Source organism: Anabrus simplex, chromosome 8 (genome assembly GCF_040414725.1).
Source record: "Anabrus simplex isolate iqAnaSimp1 chromosome 8, ASM4041472v1, whole genome shotgun sequence".
Lineage (NCBI taxonomy): Eukaryota > Metazoa > Arthropoda > Insecta > Orthoptera > Tettigoniidae > Anabrus > Anabrus simplex.
This window is the reverse complement of record NC_090272.1, coordinates 33,139,131-33,160,216: the sequence shown is the minus strand read 5'-3', so window position 1 is coordinate 33,160,216 and position 21,086 is coordinate 33,139,131. Positions and strand designations below refer to the sequence as shown.

The following is a 21,086-nucleotide window of genomic DNA, read 5'->3' as shown; positions in this document are numbered from 1 at the left end:
TAGCCATAAGAAACAACACTGATAGAAATTCAATAAAGTTAATTTAGTCTTATATTAATACTTCAGCTAAGTATTACACTTCCAAACAATAAGAGAATAACCATTTTACCTATAAGTTGGTTTTTTGCTACAGCTTTGTATCTATCATAAGAATAATTTCTAGTATTAACTAACACATGCCTAAATACCTGGTCTGCAACGGTATATGTTCTGCTAATAATATCGTCAAAACTAATGCAAGATGGCCAAGTTCTTAAGGAAAAATATGTATAATGTACATATTAGTAACAAAGAAGATCAATGATGCATTGAGACTGAGTAATGTTGTGCACCTCACAACCACTAACGTTCGTCTTGCTGTACCTGGGTGGACCACATCTTAGCACCCGCAATATCTTCAGTCTGCTTATTCTCTAATGAATCACAACATTCTGCCATTCCCTCACGGTGAGGCAACGAAGAATCGAGATAATGTTCTTGGAAATATGAGCACGACCTTAAGAGCGAGGCACTCCCAGAATTATTAATACTATCGAAATACTCCGAGGACGAAGATCGCCACGGCATGCGAGAGTCCACGTTAAATGCAGTAGGCGCTTGCAACTGGTTCAGCGAGTCAGAGAAAGTTTCACCGTGTTGACAGTCTGTAAGGTCTGCATTTGTAACAGAAGCCAAGGAAGAAGAAGGGGAAGAAGAAAGCTTTGGCTCTAGGCTATCAGATGCTGTCAACACCTGCGAGAAAAGAAAACAAGAAAACATGTTCACATTATTTCATATGAAACAGCATATCCTGGAAGATCATGAAACTGTCTTGGACACAATCAACTTCACAATTTCACAGCAATTTCACATTGAACAAGAGTGATCTCATGAATGGCAACAATAAGTGAGCAATGCAAAAGACGTGCAAAGATAACATTTCAAACTCCGTCATTCTTATTAGTACAAGGTATATATTTCAAATTGTTAGGAGTAGTGGAGCAGGAAACAAGACATGCTTTTAATTCTAATTGAAATGAAACCCTAACATGCTGAAACAAATTAAGAACAAATTAAAGTTCAGTGCTGAACTACTAGAAGATAACATACAGTTCATAAAATATAAGGTTATTTTAGAATTTTAGTCAAGATTTATTTGTTATAGGGCTTCCTATTCAATTCATAGGAGTCTTGAAAATGTACATAATACAGTGGATGATCTCTTAACCAGCCAAACTGGTGAATTCCACTTTCCCATGGTTGCTCAACAACGGGGAGAACAGTCTGCTTTAGACGTTACGTTCATAAGGACTGGACAGCCGCAGCCCAAGCAGGATATGTCAGGAAGAATTGAAGAGAGAAGGTGGCTGGACCTGCTCCAGTGTTCCATTTCCATGAGTCACTACTTGGTGAATATAGTAGTCATTCTATCAGTGATACAGGGTAGCCTAGTTCTATCTGTATTTCATCATATATTTTGTTGTAGGAGATCATGTGCTTTCTTTTAAGCTTTCTACCGCAGTCACCTAGGTAGACAATCTGTTTCCTATGAATAGCAATATACTATGTGGTCAAGGGTAAAAGTGCTTGATAATCTACTACATAATTCCTAGGCATAGTTAAGCAGCATGCGTTTGCTCAAGTAAAAGCATAATTACATTAAGCGATAAAATCAGTAAATATAACAAACAAAAGAAAAAAATCACAGTATTCAGTAAATGAATTCCATTCATGTCGGTGAAATTTTGAAACTTGTGCTTATACATAAAACAATATATATATATGAATTGCCAGTGGTCTCTTTAAATAAGGTACTTCATTTCTTGCTATATTTCCTTTATTACAGGACCATTTTCTTATACACGGGGAGAATCTTCCAACATATGTTAATGTTTATGAGTGCGTTTCTGTTATATTGATTGTATATCATTGGATTGCTCCTGCACAATTATAGTTATACAGTATCTTGATTGTTTTCTTGTTTAAATTTCAAGGTAAAGTAGAATTGGTAAAATTACAACTGACGCCCAATGTGTGGCGAGTATATTTAATATCGGTATCATAATAATATTAAAAATGACGCCCAAACATGGAGCAAATATTACAGTATCAAGTATAAACTTTATCAAATATAATTTTTTATAAGTTTACTTTAGTGAAATGTAGTAAGCAGTTTGACCTATGCCAACGACTTTGTCTTCATGGCAGACCGTGCAGAAAGCCTGTAATCTAATATCTTGGAACTTGAAAAGCGGTGCACTGAGTATAATAATTAAAATTCCCAAGACTAAAGTGATGGCAGTAGGGAAGAAACCTATGAGAACTGAATGTCAGGTTGGGAATACACAACTGGAACAGGTATTTCAAGTATTTAGGATGTGTGTTTTCCCTGATGTATAGCGAGACTGAATCAAGCTGCTACAAAGCTAATGCGGTGAGCTTGCAGTTGCAATCAACAGTATTCTGTAAGAAAGAAGTCAGCTCCTGGGTGAAACTATCTTTACAATGGTCTGTTTTCAGGCCAAAACTGCTGTACGGTAGTGAGAGTCGGGTGGACTTAGGATATCTAATTCTTAAGTTAGGAGTAACAGATACGAAAGTAGCGAGAATGATCACTGATACAAATGGGTGGAACAATGGCAGGAGGGCACTCAGAATGAGGAAATAAAGGCTGTTAGGAATAAACTCTATGGGGAAAAATCGGTTCCGGTGGTAGGGTTATGTGAGGCAAATGGAGGAGGATAGGTTACATAGGAGAATAAAGGACTCTGTCATAGAGGGTGAGAGAAGTAGGGGGAATCAAAAACTACTGTTTCTAAAGATTTAAAGATAAGAAGTATGGAACTAAATGAGGCCAAAGATGTAGTTACGAACAGAGGATTTCAAACTGAATGCTGAAAGGCATAACAGTTTATAATGAATATATATATATATATATATATATATGTGTGTGTGTTATTACTTTAGTGAACAAGTGATGAGTAATAATGTTATCGTTTTTATGTCGCACTAACTACTTTTTTACATTTTTCGGAGATGCCATGGTGCTAAACTTTTGTCCTGTAGAAGTTCTTTTACATGCCAGTGAATCTACAGACACGAGGCTGATGTATTTCAAATACCACCGGACTAACCCAGGATTGAACTGGCCAAGTTGGGGTCGGAAGGCCAGCGCCTCAACCGTCTGAGCCGCTCAGCCCAGTAATAAGCGAGTGTGTTACTAAGTGAAAAATAAAAACTGTTGGACCATGAACTGGGTCTAGTATTTTGTATCATTGCAGACAATTACGCTGGTACGTATGTACAGTCGAACCTCAATATCTTGAACCTCCATTACTCAAATTTGTAGTAGTGTACTTCGAAATAATTTCAATTTCCCTGCCATCTGTTCTTTTCTTCATGGTTAGTCATTTCTCTATTACTCGAAATTCGATGACATAAATTTCTCCATTTATCAAAGCAAAAGTAGAAGCTGAAAATATTTTATAAGTTAACTCGAATTCTGTGCAACATTAACTGTGCAATACAGCCCGTCTCTCATAGTGCATTAGCACTGCCGGTGGCTATAATTAACCTATGCAGTGGCCTCCACGGTATGCACTAGCCATGCGTTTTGGTAGGTGTGCTAGATACCAACTGATGAGCCCAGCCTAGCACACGGGGGCAAAACTCTGGCAACCAGGAATGAGTTAGCTGGAAATTTATAATGTCCAATAACGGACCATTTATATTGGTACTATACAGTAGTCGCAATAAAGTTGTATCATTTGATTTTGGTGGCCCACTGAGCTATGACAAGATCTGGTCTTCTTTCCTACTGCTAATAAATACACAAAGATAATCCACAACAATACACAACATACTCCAGTACATCAAGCAGATACTCTCACTACTTCATAATCTCCCAGAACATAATTTCACAGCACCCAAAGACATGCTACAGCACAACCATGCCACAACCACTAGTACTACTAAACCAATTTTTTTCCATTATCTTAAAGCCATGCACTAAGTTAGGAACTAAAAACAGATCACTTACACAATCAGCACAGCCTGGAGAATTCCTTCAAGAAGCTAAAAATGATAACATGAGAAGAACCATTGCTCACTGGTCCTTCAAGATACTGGACATACCCAAGAGCATCATGCACAAAGCAACGTATCTGAGGTCTCCCAAATAGGCAGGCACAATACCAGGATAGGACTCTATTCCCTCATAAGCTACTCAAGCAGGTCACTATGTCTACAGGCCCAGAACCCCAACCTCGGTGCAGTTCTAAGTGGGTAGTGCAGTGTGTTTTACAGCATTTAGGAAAAATCTGCTGCTGAACTATTAAGCACTTTCAAAAGTGCATAATCAAGGAATCTCCAGTCACCCTGGCACATATCAACACCATCAATTCCAAGCTCTTGCGACTACTTATTTATTACTGTTTGAAATACAGAGCAAGAGAGAGGAACAGGGAATGATAGAAGCAGGAGACTAGGACAAACATGAAAACTCAAAAGGAACTTCTTTCCTGACCTCTTTTCCGATTATCTGTGGTCTGTATTAATGTACACGCCATGTGAAGGGACGTATTCACTATGGCATTTACCTGTAGTGCAATGCGTATTAAGATGAACACCCAACCCCTGAACTACCTGAACTACGCAAGCTGACCAAACTTGCCTAAAACCCACAGCCATACCCTGAATTTTTCAAACACCATGCACCTTCACACACTGTCACCAAACAGACTGGCTCTACCCTCATCAATCATATACCTCTTCCCTCTTCCTGTGTTCTTATCCTATGCTGATGAAGCTGGAAAGCAGTAACAAGCTCATCAGAATGAGGATTGAGCCCATCTTCCCAAAATGACCTGCTGTTATGTGACTTGACACTAGTTGGTTCCTCTTCATTTTCAGGGCTTGATGTTGCACTTGACGTACATTAAAATGAAGGCCGAGTTATACAGCATTGAATTATTCTTAGTAGTAAATGACTGATGGCATAAATGTGCCTCAAATGTCAGCAAAACACAGAGGGTTTCAACAGGGGCTTGGTCACAAAGTTCTCTTGAAAGTGATGGAAGTGGAAATGGAAAGTCATCAAACTGCCCTTTCATGCATAATTTAGAGCACTGATAAATTCACCAACTGCAATTGAATTCTTTGAGTTTCATAAAGATTATTACCAAATATTTGGAAAGTATAAAAAAGTAAACAGTCTCCTAAAAATATAATATTATTATTGTGCAAAAGCCACTGAATCGTTTGGCAAAGTTGGATTATTTTTCTGAAAGTGACACATAAGATTCAATTTTGTTTCAGGGAATACAGAATTATTTAACCAACAAAGTGTCTGAATATGATGAGGAAGACTTCAAACAACATTTCAGATTGCAGAGTTGAGGTTTGCAAGATTTGAGATAATTCAAAGGTCAAATTATAAAGGATTCCGTAACTATCCAGCCTCTGTTCTGCCCTTTGATACCAACAAGTCAAGATGATATGCCTCTCCCTGACAATATAGATATTAAAAAACCAAGATCTTGTGGGTGACCCTGTGTTACGCATATTCATAAATTAATACAACCTTGTTGGTGTCCTGTACAGTTAGGAAATTACAAGAGAATTCCTTAATTCAGCAAAATCATCTGAAAAATCTGCAATGCTGGGAGAACACATCCAATGTCATCATCACCGAATCTGGTTGGTTTTGGTAAAGTACAGGCAGAAAGCTGATCGAATGGAACTGAATAATTCATAAAACATTATTGTAGAGGTTGTTCCTTTTCTGTAATGGATACGCCCCACTCAATAAACCTTCGGCATGTCTCATCTTAGTCAATTGGTATGCCATGCACTTTTCCAGTATCCCAGTATCAATAAGTCTAGCTGGGAAAGTTTCATAAATCAAGATCAAATTAACTATTGGTGTAATAAAGGTTTCATATGAAACCCAAAAATCAAAAAACTTTAATAAAAGTTCACTAACAAATGGAGGGATAAATTATTTACAGTTTTGTTTTGTTGCAACCCATCACGAGACTAACATGTCATCATTCTCATTGCTGAAAAACTTACTGGATACTTTCGCATGTTCATAACAATACAATAAAAAGCAAACTAAATTCCTCACGTCCATTTCCAATTCTGCCATGTCCCTTGATGGTAAAAAATGAACTTCCAATTGATGATTTTGGAAAGCAAATAAGGACATACAGTTTTTTTTTGTTTTTTTTTTTGTTTTTTTGATATGAAACAGGGCACTTACAGAAGAAGAGACCAATATTTTCCCATAATTGACTGTCAGTTATGACATGTTACAGTAAATACAGACAGTTTTTGACATCCCTTTGCACTCCTAATTCTGGTGGTATCAAATGTCGTGACAACTGAAATGTTCAGATCAATCAATAACAACATAGAGTCTGATGCTACACTGACAAAAAAAACCAGCAGCCAAAGAGATGTAGAACAAACTACAAGCATTTTGTTTACTTATCCACTTTGACCAGTCTTCTGAAAACTGCCAATAGAAGCGATATAATCCTGTTGTTCATCTCCTAAAAACAACAATCCACCCACGATATAGTTTCATAGAGTAACTGATACAAGAAGATAAGAATATATGTAACAAGGGTAAACAAGACACATTCTTCTGGTCATGAAGGCCTAAGAGTTCAGGGCCATGTTCAACGAACTGTACAACTACAACCAACTTCCAAATGGAATGTCCATGATTGGAAGAAACTTTAGGTACCTCCACATGACACCATCAACTTTTAGAACTATATGGAGATTAAAGCAATCAAGCTCTTGAGCCCTTTTCACCAGTGTGAAGGGAACTCAATGGCGCATTAGTCGACACAATCTTGAAAGGGAGTGAGACCACTGCCACACTTCGGCGAAATGCTAGGAGTTTCATCACTGAAACAACCTAAAGAGCTTCAGTACTTTCATGTTTGCAATTGCTGAAAATAAATTCATTTTTGATATATGCGGATTGTCAGGTTTGAATTTCTGGTTTTTGATGATTTGCCTTATTACCTGAAATAATATTTTATTTCCTACTACTGTCCACATAGTATTATTAAGAATAAATAATTTTAAAGAGAAAGAAGGAACCCACACATCTCCAGACAAGTGAAAAATCTGAACCTGAATTGAATATTGCATTGCAGTGAATACAAACAAAATGCTGCACAGCTCACATTGTAGTCTGTAATATGGGGGCCACTAAGCTAGATCGAGAACACGGTCCAGCTATTTAAACTGAAAACACATGTCAAGCAGGATGTGACGCCCAAACTGACCAGTCACAGGAAGTGAGCAAACACAATACTGGTCACCACACCTCTTTGCACTCCCTGGGCCAAGACATGATTTGTTTCCAGAATCTGATTAAATTGGCAGGAGTTCTCAGAGCCATGGTGGTTGGCATCTCAGAAGGGGCAATACGAGAAAAGAGGGATTTTATTCCAAGGAAGAACTACTTCAGGTAGCCAAAGAAAGGCTTCTGTACCAACCAACTTTGAAGAGTTCACTATGACACTTTAAATAAACTCAAAATTCTCCCTTGCAGGAAAACATCAGATATGAAGGACCGCTAACTCTGAACTGTTCTTCTAAATTATAACTTTAAAGAAATCTGACAGGAGAGCATGAGGGATGTATACTCTCGGTTAAATTCTTATGCAGACTTATAGAAGTTATCTTTAGAACATTCATAAATTGAGGATGGAGAGAAAGAGAATACTAATCTATATTTCATATTTTGTCAAGGTTTTAAACTAATTATTGCCTTTAGACTAAGTCTATCCTTTCTTTCTCTTTGTAATGTCTCCTCTAATAATTTTATAGAACAAACAAAACTTTAAAATTTTACATAACTGGGCGAGTTGGCTGTGCGGTTAGGGGCGCGCAGCTGTGAGCTTGCATCCGGGAGATAGTGGGTTAGAATCCCACTGTCGGCAGCCGTGAAGATGGTTTCCCGTGGTTTCCCATTTTCACACCAAGCAAATGTTGGGGCTGTACCTTAATTAAGGCCACGGCCGCTTCCTTCCCATTCCTAGGTCTTTCCTATGCCATCGTCGCCATAAGACCTATTTGTGTCAGTACAACGTACAGCAAATTGCAAAAAAATATTATGTTTACATAATTACAGTACACTGGAACTAAACTTGAGGTTCATTCATTCATTTACATTTTTAAACCTCTACCCGACCTCCCTTGGTCAACTCTTGGTTTTCTTAGTAAGTGCAGGTATTTTGATTTTATGCCATATAACAGGCTGAGTGCATGTCAATTTCAATGTACCATTTTATTCTACCCAGTGACTGAGAAATGGATCTCATAGACCAAGGTTTGTTAGATGAACACCAAGTGTGTCATGGAAGATCTTTTACATGCCAATATCATACGACATTGTGTGTCAAATGGACTTAGGCTGACTGATCTACAATATTAGTTTTGTGAAGCCTATGGTGTCTCATTTTTCAAACCTTTCATGGCAACTGACTTTGGATAATATTTTGTTTATATACTTCTCTAAAGTCATATCAAAGATCCTTAACCTACAAATGCTACATTATATTCAGTTCATATTTAATTTGGAGTCGTGCCTGTAAAAATGACAAGACTGCCAACTGTCCTCACCAATAAGAAAGTTTATCCTGACTGGAGTAAATTGAATGCCTTCAAGTGAACTTTTAGAAGAGTATCAGCAGGTCTCTAGTACACAGTTGAAGAGTAAACCCATTCAAGAGAAATAGTGCATTAATATGACTGAAAAAAGAAAAAAAAAAAGGGAAAAAAAAAAGACATGGAAGCGACAAAAATGACGACAATTATGTTGCAAATCACCGGAAAGTATATCCCATGGAGTCTGTGCTTTCTCTTGGCCAACTGAAGAACCATTGGTGCCAATACGTTTGAAAGACAGTGTGCCGGAAATAAAGAGGACTGGCTACAACGCATGCAGAGCAACAGCTGCTGCTTGTAACAACACACTGCCCACCAGGCGCCCATTCACCCAGCAGAAACAGAAACAAAGTAAATGTTCACACTTACTACACCCTGCGTATTGTGCCTGCCTGAATGAGGTTAAGAGGGGCCGTTGTCCATGAACTTCAGCCAGTTGCTCCAAAAGGCAAGCTTGGTTGGCCGTACCTTGGAGTTCTGGTCTGTGCTGCCCAGCTCCCCGACCCGCGAGCCAGTGCTACTGACGCGCCGCGACGACAAGGTCTTGCTGCGCCCGCTGACAGGGAGGGAGTCTTTCTTGTTGGATGCGCTGGACGAGAAACTGTTGTGAGAAGTTTTGCTAGACGACAGGGAGTCTCCATTATGTTTCTTTCCAACAAGAGAGTCGCTACGACTTTTGTTACCACTCAAGGATTCTCGACTGTTCTGTCGACCAGAGAGGGAAGAATTGCTTTTAAGACCAGAAGAGGATTCGCGGCTTTTTCCTCCCCCAGACAAAAGGGAGGAGTTACTGTCACCACGGTTCTTCCACGATGATGCCTTTCCTCCAGAAAACGAAAAAGTGTCAGTTTTACTTTTCCAAGATGCTAACGAGTCCTTGTTCTTTCCTGCAGTCTTACCGCTGGGAGGCTTAGGTGCCGTGTAGGACTTCAAACCGGGCAGCGGGATCTTGCTCGGCCGCTTCTTGGGAGACGACGACGTTTTAACTTCGGTATGGTCGTGGGCCGACTCCGTACTGCTGCTGTGATGGATGTTGTCCTCCGTGGTAGGGAGGGGTGTCACCGCCGCGGTCTGCTCGGAGCAACATTTGGTCTGCAGGCGTTCCAGAACTCTGACTCGAGCACGAGTTCCCTCTAGCTCTATGTTCTTCTCCTCCAGCTGAAAAGAAATAAGCATTTGCAATCAAACTACTACAGTACACCGAACCATACAAAAATGAACACCAAGAACAAAAGACAACAAATCAATAAGATTAATGCCCTTTGTGAAGGGTTTATCGTGAACTTTGTAAGTTAAACCGACTTTTCTACATAGGTAAACAACCGAGAAGCAACCTCGCTAGAGAGCTTTTCTCTGTAGTAGTAGTAGTAGTAGTAGTAGTAGTAGTAGTAATACGATGCACAAGAGAATTGCCTTCTATGGTCACGTGACTAGAATGAGCCCTGCAAGGTCAACCAAGCGGATCTTCTCCTACTTCCAAGGTAAAAGACAAAAGGGGCCTGGTTCAATGAGACAGAAAAAGTTCTACAAGAGGTAGGCATCATACATTATGATATCCTGGAGAGCAACCCACTTAAGAAGAAACTTCAAGACCACAAGAGTTTCCAAGAAAAGACAACTGAAAACAGGGAAGGTGGGGACCGAAGAAAGAAAGGAACAACACTGGCAACGAATGTGGGTGTACTGGGCAAATGTTGCAGCCCGGGGAAGGACATGACGTGGTCCTCGGTTGTTTATCACAAGATATTAGTTTCATTCTGTACTGACGGTTTACAATAGAAAGGCCTTTATTATTTCCTCCTATTCAATACACGATGAGCTGAAACATCTCTGATTAAAAATCATTCCATCCAAACATGGATATATGTACTAAACAGGAGGAAATAATAAAAACCCTTTCTATTGTAAAGTGTGGTCCTTAGTTGACCGAAACGAAATGGATGAAAAATAATCTCATGCAACTATTGCTAGTCTGATGCAGACCCTCCAGTAAGGTGGTGGTGCTGATTTATTGTTTTAAGAGGAAGTACAACTAAGCAACCATCCTCCATTAACACTAATCAGAGAGAAAAAGGGAGGGAATCCGACACTTCGAAAAATGAAGGTATCAGCCAAAGAAAGACAAAGGCCACGCAGGGCGTGAAAATGAAAGACTTCCTAGGTCTCGAAACCTAATACCGTCGGGGTCGGAAAAGAACAAGAGTTGACCGAGGGAGGTCGGATAGGATAGATTAAAGTGAGGAACCTGGCACAAGTGTAAGCAATGCTAGGACTTGTCTAAGGGCCCCGTGGTCGCCAACCCTCACTCCCAAGTTTAGAGCTCCTTGGGTCCCTTCGGTTTAAACTGAAGACTGAATTAAACTGTAACTTGAATTTAAACCGATGTTGAGTCTGTTGTGGTGCCTACATTTATCAGGTCAGATTCTCCAGTATTATCAGGCACAGGAGAATCCGATTGTTCCACACATTTTCTCTTATTTCTTATATACTCATTTTCACTGTCCGTTTTTTCAAGCTATCTTTTCTTAGGAGCTTTCCTACATTTTAAAGTGACTTGCTTGTGTTTGGGGAACTCTGTAAAAACTGAAGGGACTTTATTAGGCAGGAGTGTCTTTTTAGATGTACTTCTCTGAAGTGTTTACTGCACACCCTCGATTTTTCTGTAGGAACCCAGAGAGATCCCGGTTTGTCTCCTCTGCGAGATATAGCAACAAGCCACCGTTCTTTTAAAGCACTATTCACTGGAAACTTGTGAAATGAAATTCCAGTACCTTTAATTTGTTGTGAATGACAATAAGGAACACAGCAATAAACCATGATTGAACCTGCGAGTGCTTATTATCACAAGAATACACACATTCATAACCAACTCAATACACACGTTTAAAGGCGCGAACCTGGTAAACACAAGGTCTGTCTAGGGAGGTCAAGTCACGAATACTACTTATGGAGCCGCCATATTTGGTCTTTAACCGAGCGTAACCAAAGGCAAGTGTATTCGAATTTAGAGGATTTAGGTGCCGTACACTGAAATGAAAACAAAACACCAACTATTTTTCATAAAGAATTTAATTGGGCATCTACTGTTCATGTATATATAACTGTATAACACTTAAATGATATGAATACATTCACAGCTATTTGAATAAGAAGATAATTAACAGAGCCTAAAATTCTTTTCTTTCTTTTTCTCCTTTTTTTCTTTTTTGAGAAAGAAGAATCAACAGAAAAGCTCATGTCCTACTCCTTTACTTACTTACAACTTGGTCTTACTGTGTTTCTCATTAATATCATCTGTCAAATACGTAATCTTATTGACAGAAACATTGAAATATGTACAGTACCTGTGTCATATTATGATTACAAGTATAGTACATGAAATACTGAACTTGAAGTACTGTACTTAAAGTACTAAAAGACAGTTGTAATAAACTGCCTTCAGCGTTTTCTTTATTAAGAAAGTAATTACCGATACCGCGTTTCTAAAAGGTTACCACACTATGCTGACAAAAACTGAATGCCTCTTGAGTTGAGTGCATTAAATTATGTATGGTGACTGTTATCCATTCATGTGGTATTTCTTTGGGTTCCAAGACAAAAAATATTCTGCACATATGCAACAAGAGTTCTTAGCTACTCGTAACTAGTTTATTGATAACCCATGCAGCTATATAGTACAAAGTGGTGGTGGAGATTATTGTTTTAAGAGGAAGTACAACTGGGCAACCATCCTCTATAAACACTAATCAGATGAAAACAAATGGAAGGAGCCCAACACTTCGAAAATGAAGGTATCGCCAAAAGAAAGATGAAGGCCACAAAGTGCGTGGAAATGAAAAACCTCCTAGAAATCGAATGCGCTAATGCCGTCGCGGTCGGAAAAGAACAAGTATTGACCAGGGGAGGTCAGATAGGAGAGATGAAAGTGAGAGTCTGATACAAGTAAGTGAAAGCGATGTCAGGACTCAGCTAAGGGCCTCGTAGTCACAACCCAAAATATATTTCCCCTTGTGGATGGGGGCAATAGAATAACACCCACGGTATCCCCTGCCTGTCATAAGAGGCGACTGAAAGGGGCGTCAGGTGCTCCTAAGTAGGGAGCGTGGGTTGGCGACCACGGGGCTCTTAGCTGACTCCTAACATTCATGAATATAATAATAATAATAATAATAATAATAATAATAATAATAATAATAATAATTTTTGCTAGTTGCTTTACGTCACACCGACACAGATAGGTCTTATGGCGACGATGGGACAGGGAAGGGCTGGGAGTGGGAAGGAAGCGGCCGTGGCCTTAATTAAGGTACAGCCCCAGCATTTGCCTGGTGTGAAAATGGGAAACCACGGAAAACCATCTTCAGGGCTGCCGACAGTGGGGTTCGAACCTACTATCTCCCGAATACTGGACATTGGCCGCACTTAAGTGACTGCAGCTATCGAGCTCGGTAATAATAATAATAATAATAATAATAATAATGGTTAAGAAAATGAAAGCCATTGATAGACACGATTCCATAATAAATATAAATTTAGTCACTATTAGCACTATTTTAAGGATTACATTAGATAATATGTTAGGCTACGGTACATTAAATTACAGTATGTAGTTGGTTAGTGGGAGTGAAGCGAGTATTGTGATCTTTAAGTATTTGTCCAGCCATGTACTCTAGAGAGCATTTAAGATGAATGATATATAGTAGTCTTATACGGACCGTGCTCGATAGCTGTAGTCGCTTAAGTGCGACCAGTATTCAGTAATCGGGAGATAGTGGGTTCGAGCCCTACTGTCGGCAGCCCTAAAGATGGTTTTCCGTTGTTTCCTATTTTCACGCCAGGCAAATGCCGGGGATGTACCTTAATTAAGGCCACGGCCGCTTCCTTCCACTTTTTAGGCCTCTCCTATCCCATCGTCGCCATAAGACTATCTGTGTCAGTGTGACGTAAAGCAAATGGCAAAAATGTTATACGGTACCCAATTGTTGGTTTGAAGTTATATTGTTTCTTGTGATTGTAACTGGTAAATGAACATGGACAAGCATCTCAAATATCTGTGAAACATCGGGTTAGAAAGATACCGTCTGTAGTTTACATGAAAAGGAATGGAATGAAATAGCGTATGGCTTTTAGTGCCGGGAGCGACCGAGGACAAGTTCGGCTCGCCAGGTGCAGGTCTTTTGATTCGACACCCGTAGGCGACCTGCGCGTCGCGATGAGGATGAAATTATGATGCCAGCGAAATTAACCAATTTTGGTTAAAACTCCTGACCCTGCCGGGAATCGAACTCGGGACCCCTGTGACCAAAGGCCAGCACACGAACCATTTAGCCATGGAGCCGAACACATTAAAAGGAATTTTTCATAAACATCAATACTACTATTACACAGTTCCTGTCACTTTTCTTGCTTGTTTTGAAAGGCAGTTCTCTTTCTTTGGGAGGTTTCCTATCATATGTCAAAGACTTGGGTGGATTAAGGACGTTGAAAATTGTTGGGATGGAATTCCACTTGAGTAGTTTCCGTCCATTTGCCCTCTTTCGTTCAAATTGCGATTCTTCAAAATGATGCTAGAAGAAAATGCATAATAAGACCTACGTATAAATATAAAACATCGCTCATATAAACATATTATTATTCAGGAATAATACGAATCTATAACTTCAATAACCTCGCACAAGACGGAATTATCTGTAGGTTGCCATCTGTCAAGCCTACAGTTTTGTACCCACTGAGCTCTCCTTTGCTTATCTCTCGGGAAGCGGAACACACTAATTCCGTCAGTTGTCTTATTTTGACAATTTGATGCGGTACAGTATCCCATTTTCTTTCAAAATACAAGTAATAACTCACGTCATTACATCGGGCACGCCCACATAACAGCGATATTTAAGACCCAATATGGCCGCCACCGCAAAGGATTGTGGTAGCGTGACCAGACCTCCCTAGACAGACCTTGGGTAAACAGGGGACAAGGTAGCGATCCTAGCGGCCCGCCAATGAACTGCAGTGTGACCACTTCTATAGCGTTTTACGGGCTCTATTACCAGGCCTTGTATTATAGCGTAGGCAACGCTGCAAAGCACTATCGACAGTCATATTTTCTCGCAGGTCACTGCTACCAAGATCGTATATTTCCTTCTTCACCTCAGTTTAACTTAGGCCGGCCATTATAAGACTGCTCCATGCTTGTTGGCATATCCTTGTCATCCATTTCACCACTGCCTCTCTTCCATACTTCAATTCCGGTGAAATTCCATCCCAACCAGCTGCCTTGCCCACCTTCATTTCATTGATAGCCTCTCTTACTTCACTCTGCATAATTGTCCCCCCTTCTTCTAGTTCTTCTTCTGCCCCGTTACCGGCGTCATCTTGTAAATCCTGGTCTGCGCGGAACACATCCTCATAGTACGTGCTCCATGTATCAAGGATGTCCCGTGGCCTCGTTTGGATCTTCTGGTTCCTATCCTAATTCTCTTTCCAGTTTTGCCTTGGAGGGATCTTAGTATCTTCCAAAACTTCTTCTGATTATTTCTGTATTCTGATTCCATTTCCTCACCAAATTCCTGCCAGTTCCTTTCTTTTGCCTCTTGTACTTGCCGCTTTGCTTCATTACGTGCTTCAACATAGTTCCTCCAGTCCTCTACCCTTCTTGTTCTCATGTACTCCTTCCAAGCTACCTTTTTCCTCCTTACAACTTCCTTGATTTCGTCAGTCCACCACTTTATTCGTTTCCTTCGTGTATTTACTGTAGTTTTCCCCACAGACCTCTTCTGCTACTTCAATAATATTCGTCGTAAATTCACTCCGTCTCTCTTCTAAGTTCCAATCTGTCTCAGGTTCTTCTCTTTCTCTTTGCTGAAGTATTTCCCCGAACTTCTGAGCATAATTCTGCCTTACCTCTTCCTCTCTAAATGCAGAAATTCTTATTTTCTCAAATCGAAGATGAGAGGGTGTGGGTGTAGCCTTGAACCTTGTTTTCATAACCAGAAGCCGATGTTCTGTACTCGTTTCTGCACTGCGGAAGACCCTTACATCTAGTGCTGCATAAGTCATGTTCTTAGTGTAACAAAAGTAGTCAATACAACTCTTTGCTCCTCGGCCTACTGCCTCAAAAGTTATTTTATGGATACTTTTATGGGGGAAGAAGGTGTTGCCAATCCTTAACTCATTATCAATACAGAATTCCAGCATTCTTTCACCATTGGTATTGATGGTTCGTTCTGCTCCATGTTGACCCATACATCCATGTCCTCGACGTAACCTATTTCCGATCCTAGCATTCCAGTCCCCCATCACAATAACATGTCTACTTCTTTCCCTAGCTTTGTCTATTGCTTTTTGCATTTGAACATAGAATTGCTCCTTATCTACTTCTTGCATATCTTCAGTGGGGGCATAGATCTGCAATAGCGTAATACATTCTTCTAGTTCCAGATCTACTGTGATAAGTCTGGAGTTAATAGGTTCCCATCCTGTCACTTTGTTTTCCACTGCTTCGGACATAATGATGGCCACACCTTCTTTTGCCCGTTCATTCCTGCTGACTCCTGAGTATCTCATTACATATCCCTTATCCAAATTGTTGTTTTACGTCGCACCGACACAGATAGGTCTTACGGCGCTTATCCAAATTTATTTGGCCATTACCTTTTCTCTTGGTTTCACTGACTCCAAGTATGGCAAGCTTGTACTTTTCCATTTCTTCAACTATTTCTACCTCCTTCCCTGACAGAGAGGTCACATTCCAAGTACCAATTCTCATATACCTTTTCGCGCCAGGTTGTTCCCTTGTTATCCGTCCGGCTACTCTCATGTTTCTCTGAATAGTTAATTTCGCTCCACGTGGGATAATAGCCTTACGGAAGCTAGCATGATGAGGGGGCTGCCCACTTAGCTGTCATGCCAGCCCGTTTTCTGTCAGGGTATCTTCCCTTAGCCTTTGGGGTTCACTCCCTATCTGCAAGGCAGCAGTTCGTGGTTCGCAGTTCCTCTGCCTACTCCGCCGTTGAGGTGTTTACAAAGTTCCTTCTTCCGCCTTCGTAGCCATTGACTGCCAACTTCTGATGAATTTATGTGCCATTTCCTGCACACAGGCATCATCTGGCCTCCAAAAGGGGAACTCCTCCGCCCGCAGCCATTGGCCCCCCTTCTGGTTGTCAGGTTTGGTAATGGCCGCCTGACCCTCGGCCAGACAGTCGCAGGTTGTACCGTCTACTGTCACATACGGTAGCAGGATATTTCCTGACCTGACGGCCTATTAACTACACAGAAGAGAAAATATTTTGTTTAATTAAAAACGAAATTATCGAAGAATTAAAAACAAAAGTCTAAGCCTAGTGAAACTGTTTTAAATGGTTTCTTATTTGACCCAGTGAAGGTCCAGCTTTCACCAGATAAATCAAGATGGTCGTGAGTTGCGACCATATACACCCTCCCCAGTCGGAACAAAATTTTTAAAATATGTTCAGAAAAAAAAAAACACACATTTGAATCCCTCCCCAATAACAATGTCCAGGAATTACCGACTACAGACTGTGTAGTTCATACAGTATATCTGATGGTGTGTCGTCGTTAAATGGAAACACACACATTTTATTACTTGTTATAACGACTATATTGAAGATTAGTACTGGAATGAAATGGCGTATGGCTTTTAGTGCAGGGAGTGTCCGAGGACATGTTCGGCTCGCCAGGGGCAGGTCTTTCGATTTGACTCCCGTAGGCGACCTGCGCGTCGTGATGAGGATGAAATGATGAAGACAACACATACACCCAGCTCCCGTGCCAGCGAAATCAACCAATGATGGTTGAAATTCCCGACCCTACCTGGAATCGAACTCGGGACCCCTATGACCAAAGACCAGCATGCTAACCATTTAACCATGGAGCCGGACTCCTCCCCAGTGACAACATTTGACAATTTGTAAAATGTTAATGAACCTCAGAGGAAAAGCGCACCGTGCAACCAGAAGGTGTCATTTGGTGGGCTGCTTGATCATGTTCATCTCAAGCAGGGGTGAATGGAGTGGCCTGTTTTGAAGCTGGTGGGACTGAGAACGGGTCATCCAAATTCTTGAGGAGGAACGCTGGTTTGAGTCTATCGGTGGAGATGTTCTGGTTGTCCTTCAGTATGTCCGCGACTAAACTTAGGGGAGTGTCACAGGTTATTTCGGCAGATCTTGTTTTCTACTCTGGGATTATGCAAGATCGGAGTCCTATCAGGTTAATAGGCACTTCATTAACCCAGCTATATGACGAGCTTGTACCACTGCCTTTATTTTTCTCTGCCAGCACTCTTATTTTACCGTTAGTTGCAAGGTGGTAAACATTCGTCTTCATATGCTGGATGCCCAGGAACATAGTGAGCCACGTGAAAAGTTAGAAGTCTAATCGTCTTCCACGATCAGTTGTAATAAATACACTACGGATACCGAAATGAGCAATCCATGAAGAGAAAAGTGTCGTGGCAACAGTCGCCAATGTCTTTGAGAAGTGAAGCTTCTGACCAACGTGAAAATCTGTCGGCCATTGTTAACAAGAACGTGTAGCCTTGAGCGATGGTAAGGGTCCATCGAAATTAATGTGAGATCACCGGTTATCTACTTCACTGTACTGTAGTTGCCGATAACGCTGTTGGTATGTCTCCAGATTTTAGCTTGTTGACAGGATACGTACGATTTGGCCCATGCTTTAATATCTTCTTTCACCGCCAGCCAAACAAGTCACTGCCTAATCAGGTCAGTTAAGCCGTTAATCCCAGGATGAAACAAGCTATGCCGTGAATGAAAACTATTTTTAACAGTCTGCTGGAATGTATGGGCGAAGTTTCCCTGTGGATTAATCACAAATTATTTCGGCTCCATCAGACTAAGTCATCTTGCTGAACTGTAGTGAGCAGGACTGATTTCGTAAGACTGGCTGGTTCTATATCGTTCTGAAGCACAGCGATGTTTTCTATTGAAATGCTCACTGGCATGATGTCTGCAATTCTAGAAAAGGAGTCTGCAGGAACATTTTCTCCTCTTCAAATGTAGCGTGTATCTGTGGTGAACTGGTCTCTGCAGTCTAGGTGGTGCAGCTCTCTTGCGTCGCTTTTTCTGGCCGTTGTTTGAAGGAGAGGATTAAAAGGCTAGTGATCCGTGAAGATGGTGAATTTTCTGGCTTCTAGTTGGTTAGTTACTTAGTAATGTTTTATTTTACCTGGCAAGATTAAGGCCTTCAGGCCTTCTCTTCCATCTAACCAGGCACTGAAATATACATATATCGCATTGTATTACTTTACAATAATTAGATTTAATACAAATCACAATAATAATAATAATAATAATAATAATAATAATAACAATAATAATAATAATACAAAAAGATGAGTGATGAGATTAAACAAATTACGCATTTATTGAAAGTGTTTCACAGCAGAATAGGCTGCCCAGAGGTAATGGTTTTACGTACTGTAGTTGCGCTGTGTATGTCGGACATTTGAGAAGAATGCGAGAGGCTCTAGTACACCATTCCTAAGTTGCTGGAGCGTGACACCAATTATTGCAATCTGATACATCAACCATGAGGACGAAAGGGAGTTCAGGTGATGGATGAGCGAACAGACAAGCCTTAAAAAAGCGCTTTCTTTAAAGCATCAAAGGCATGGTTTGTGGAAACGTTCAAATGAATCAGTCGATTGTCTTTTTTTATACTATGTTTGCATACCTCAAAACGGGGTTGTTAAGTATTTGCCGTGCGTGTCAGTGAACGTCGGTAGGAGTTTATTAGTCACAAAACTCGGCGTAGTTCTGATACTGTTCTTGTTTCTTCTTTGATCTAGCGTAGGTCTAGTTTTCACAAGATAAATCAAGATGGTCGCGAGTCACGGCCGTAGTGTGTATTAAGACGAACACGAAACATCCAGTCCTCGAACTAATACGACGCAGCTAAAATCTCCACCCCGAACACGGACAGTATTTAAAAGAATCGACTAAAACTCTAGACATAGAAATCTAAATCTAGAAATGCGGAACTTTTTGACGTCCCGACGAATGTCTCCGCGATACCGAGACGCTTAGTCAAAATACAGAATGGTCCTATATAACACGGGACGTCTAATTGGTCTACATATCAACAATGAGCAAGCGCTCGGACGAGGGAACTATTTAAGTCGTTATCATTCCTTGAATTAACATCTTTTAATCTGGGTAACCTTATGGAACAAAACCTACCTGAAACCTCAGGTCGTCATTCTCGTCTTTAACCTTATCCAACTGCACCGCAAGGTCTTCCTGCGACTTGGAAACCTTCTCCAGGCGTTTGTGAAGAACCTGGAACAGAAACAAACGCTTACAGTAAAGAAAGTGACTACCTTCACGTTTCACAGTAGAATGTGTCATGCTTTCAGTTCTCCTAAATTTATAAAACAAAGGGAATCTTATATTTAAGCTGCAATTAAAAATATGTTACTGTTAAAAGAAATAAGAACTTCCCTTTGGAACAAGAGGGAAATTTAAAACAGGTGTTGATGGATTTGGGAAAGGAGGCGGAGGATGGAAGCCAAGTTCTAGGAAAAGGACAGCACAGTGAGAAGTCAAGATGTCGCTGATTTAGTATTCACTTAATATGGTTTTGTCTGACTTGGATGCACAAACACTTCATATTACCTTTATTTCACTGACAAATAACAAGAATCACTGTCCGCCCAAACTGAACATGTCTATCGTTACAATCATGTTCAAAAGACAAACCACAGTATTTCCGTACTCATTCACTACAGGCCAGTAGATGACAAATTCAGTAAATATACGCCCTACTCCTTGTCTATGGAGATGGTACTGTAGTTTACAGTGCCCAGACACGAGGTGTGGAGAAGTTTTAGGCAAAGTTATGTACACGAGATGTACCGTACGGGTGTGTGAGAACGAACATCCTCAGTAGTAAGCCTACTGCAGAAACAGAAGACTTCGAAATAAAAGTCGGGTTGCACCAGAGATCTGCTTTGAGTCAATTTCTATTTAATATATTTATGGATGTGATAGAGAATGTGAGATGGTGGTGGTGATTAACACTAATCAGAGAGGGCAAGGAAGGGGCCCAATCCTTCGAAAAGTGAAGGTATTGGTCAAAGAAAGACAAGGGCTACGAAGGGCGTGAAAATGAAAGACTCAGCCACCTTGGTATATGGGGTATGCATGTAAAGTGGTACTGTGTTCAGAGACTGAGGAAAGAGTTCTTAGAAAACTGGAGCAGTGGGCCTCAGCACTGGAACAGATAGGTTAAAGACCAGCAGGACGAAAGCAGAATACCGTTTCTGCGTCTTCATATCTGAAAAGATGATGACTGAGGAAACCTACGACCGAATGGTGAAGGCACTTCAAATACACGGGGTCAGTCCTGGCAGAGAGTGGAATTGTAGACTGGAACTCATTTGC

General features: G+C 40.6%; 1 protein-coding gene across 3 annotated transcripts in view; it reads right to left on the bottom strand.

Annotated features, from left to right (window-relative positions):
- Positions 1-566: 566 nt before the first annotated feature.
- Positions 567-21,086, bottom strand: part of jvl (javelin-like) — a 483,163-nt gene continuing 462,643 nt past the window's right edge. For all 3 annotated transcript variants that reach the window (XM_067153090.2, XM_068228909.1, XM_068228908.1), the window contains exons 4-6: positions 19,884-19,982; positions 9,040-9,828; positions 567-732 (exon numbers count right to left, since the gene is read on the bottom strand). In XM_067153090.2, the coding sequence (XP_067009191.2) occupies positions 9,073-9,828; positions 19,884-19,982 (855 nt within the window). In that variant the 3' untranslated portion in view covers positions 567-732; positions 9,040-9,072. The remainder of the gene's footprint in view (positions 733-9,039; positions 9,829-19,883; positions 19,983-21,086) is intronic.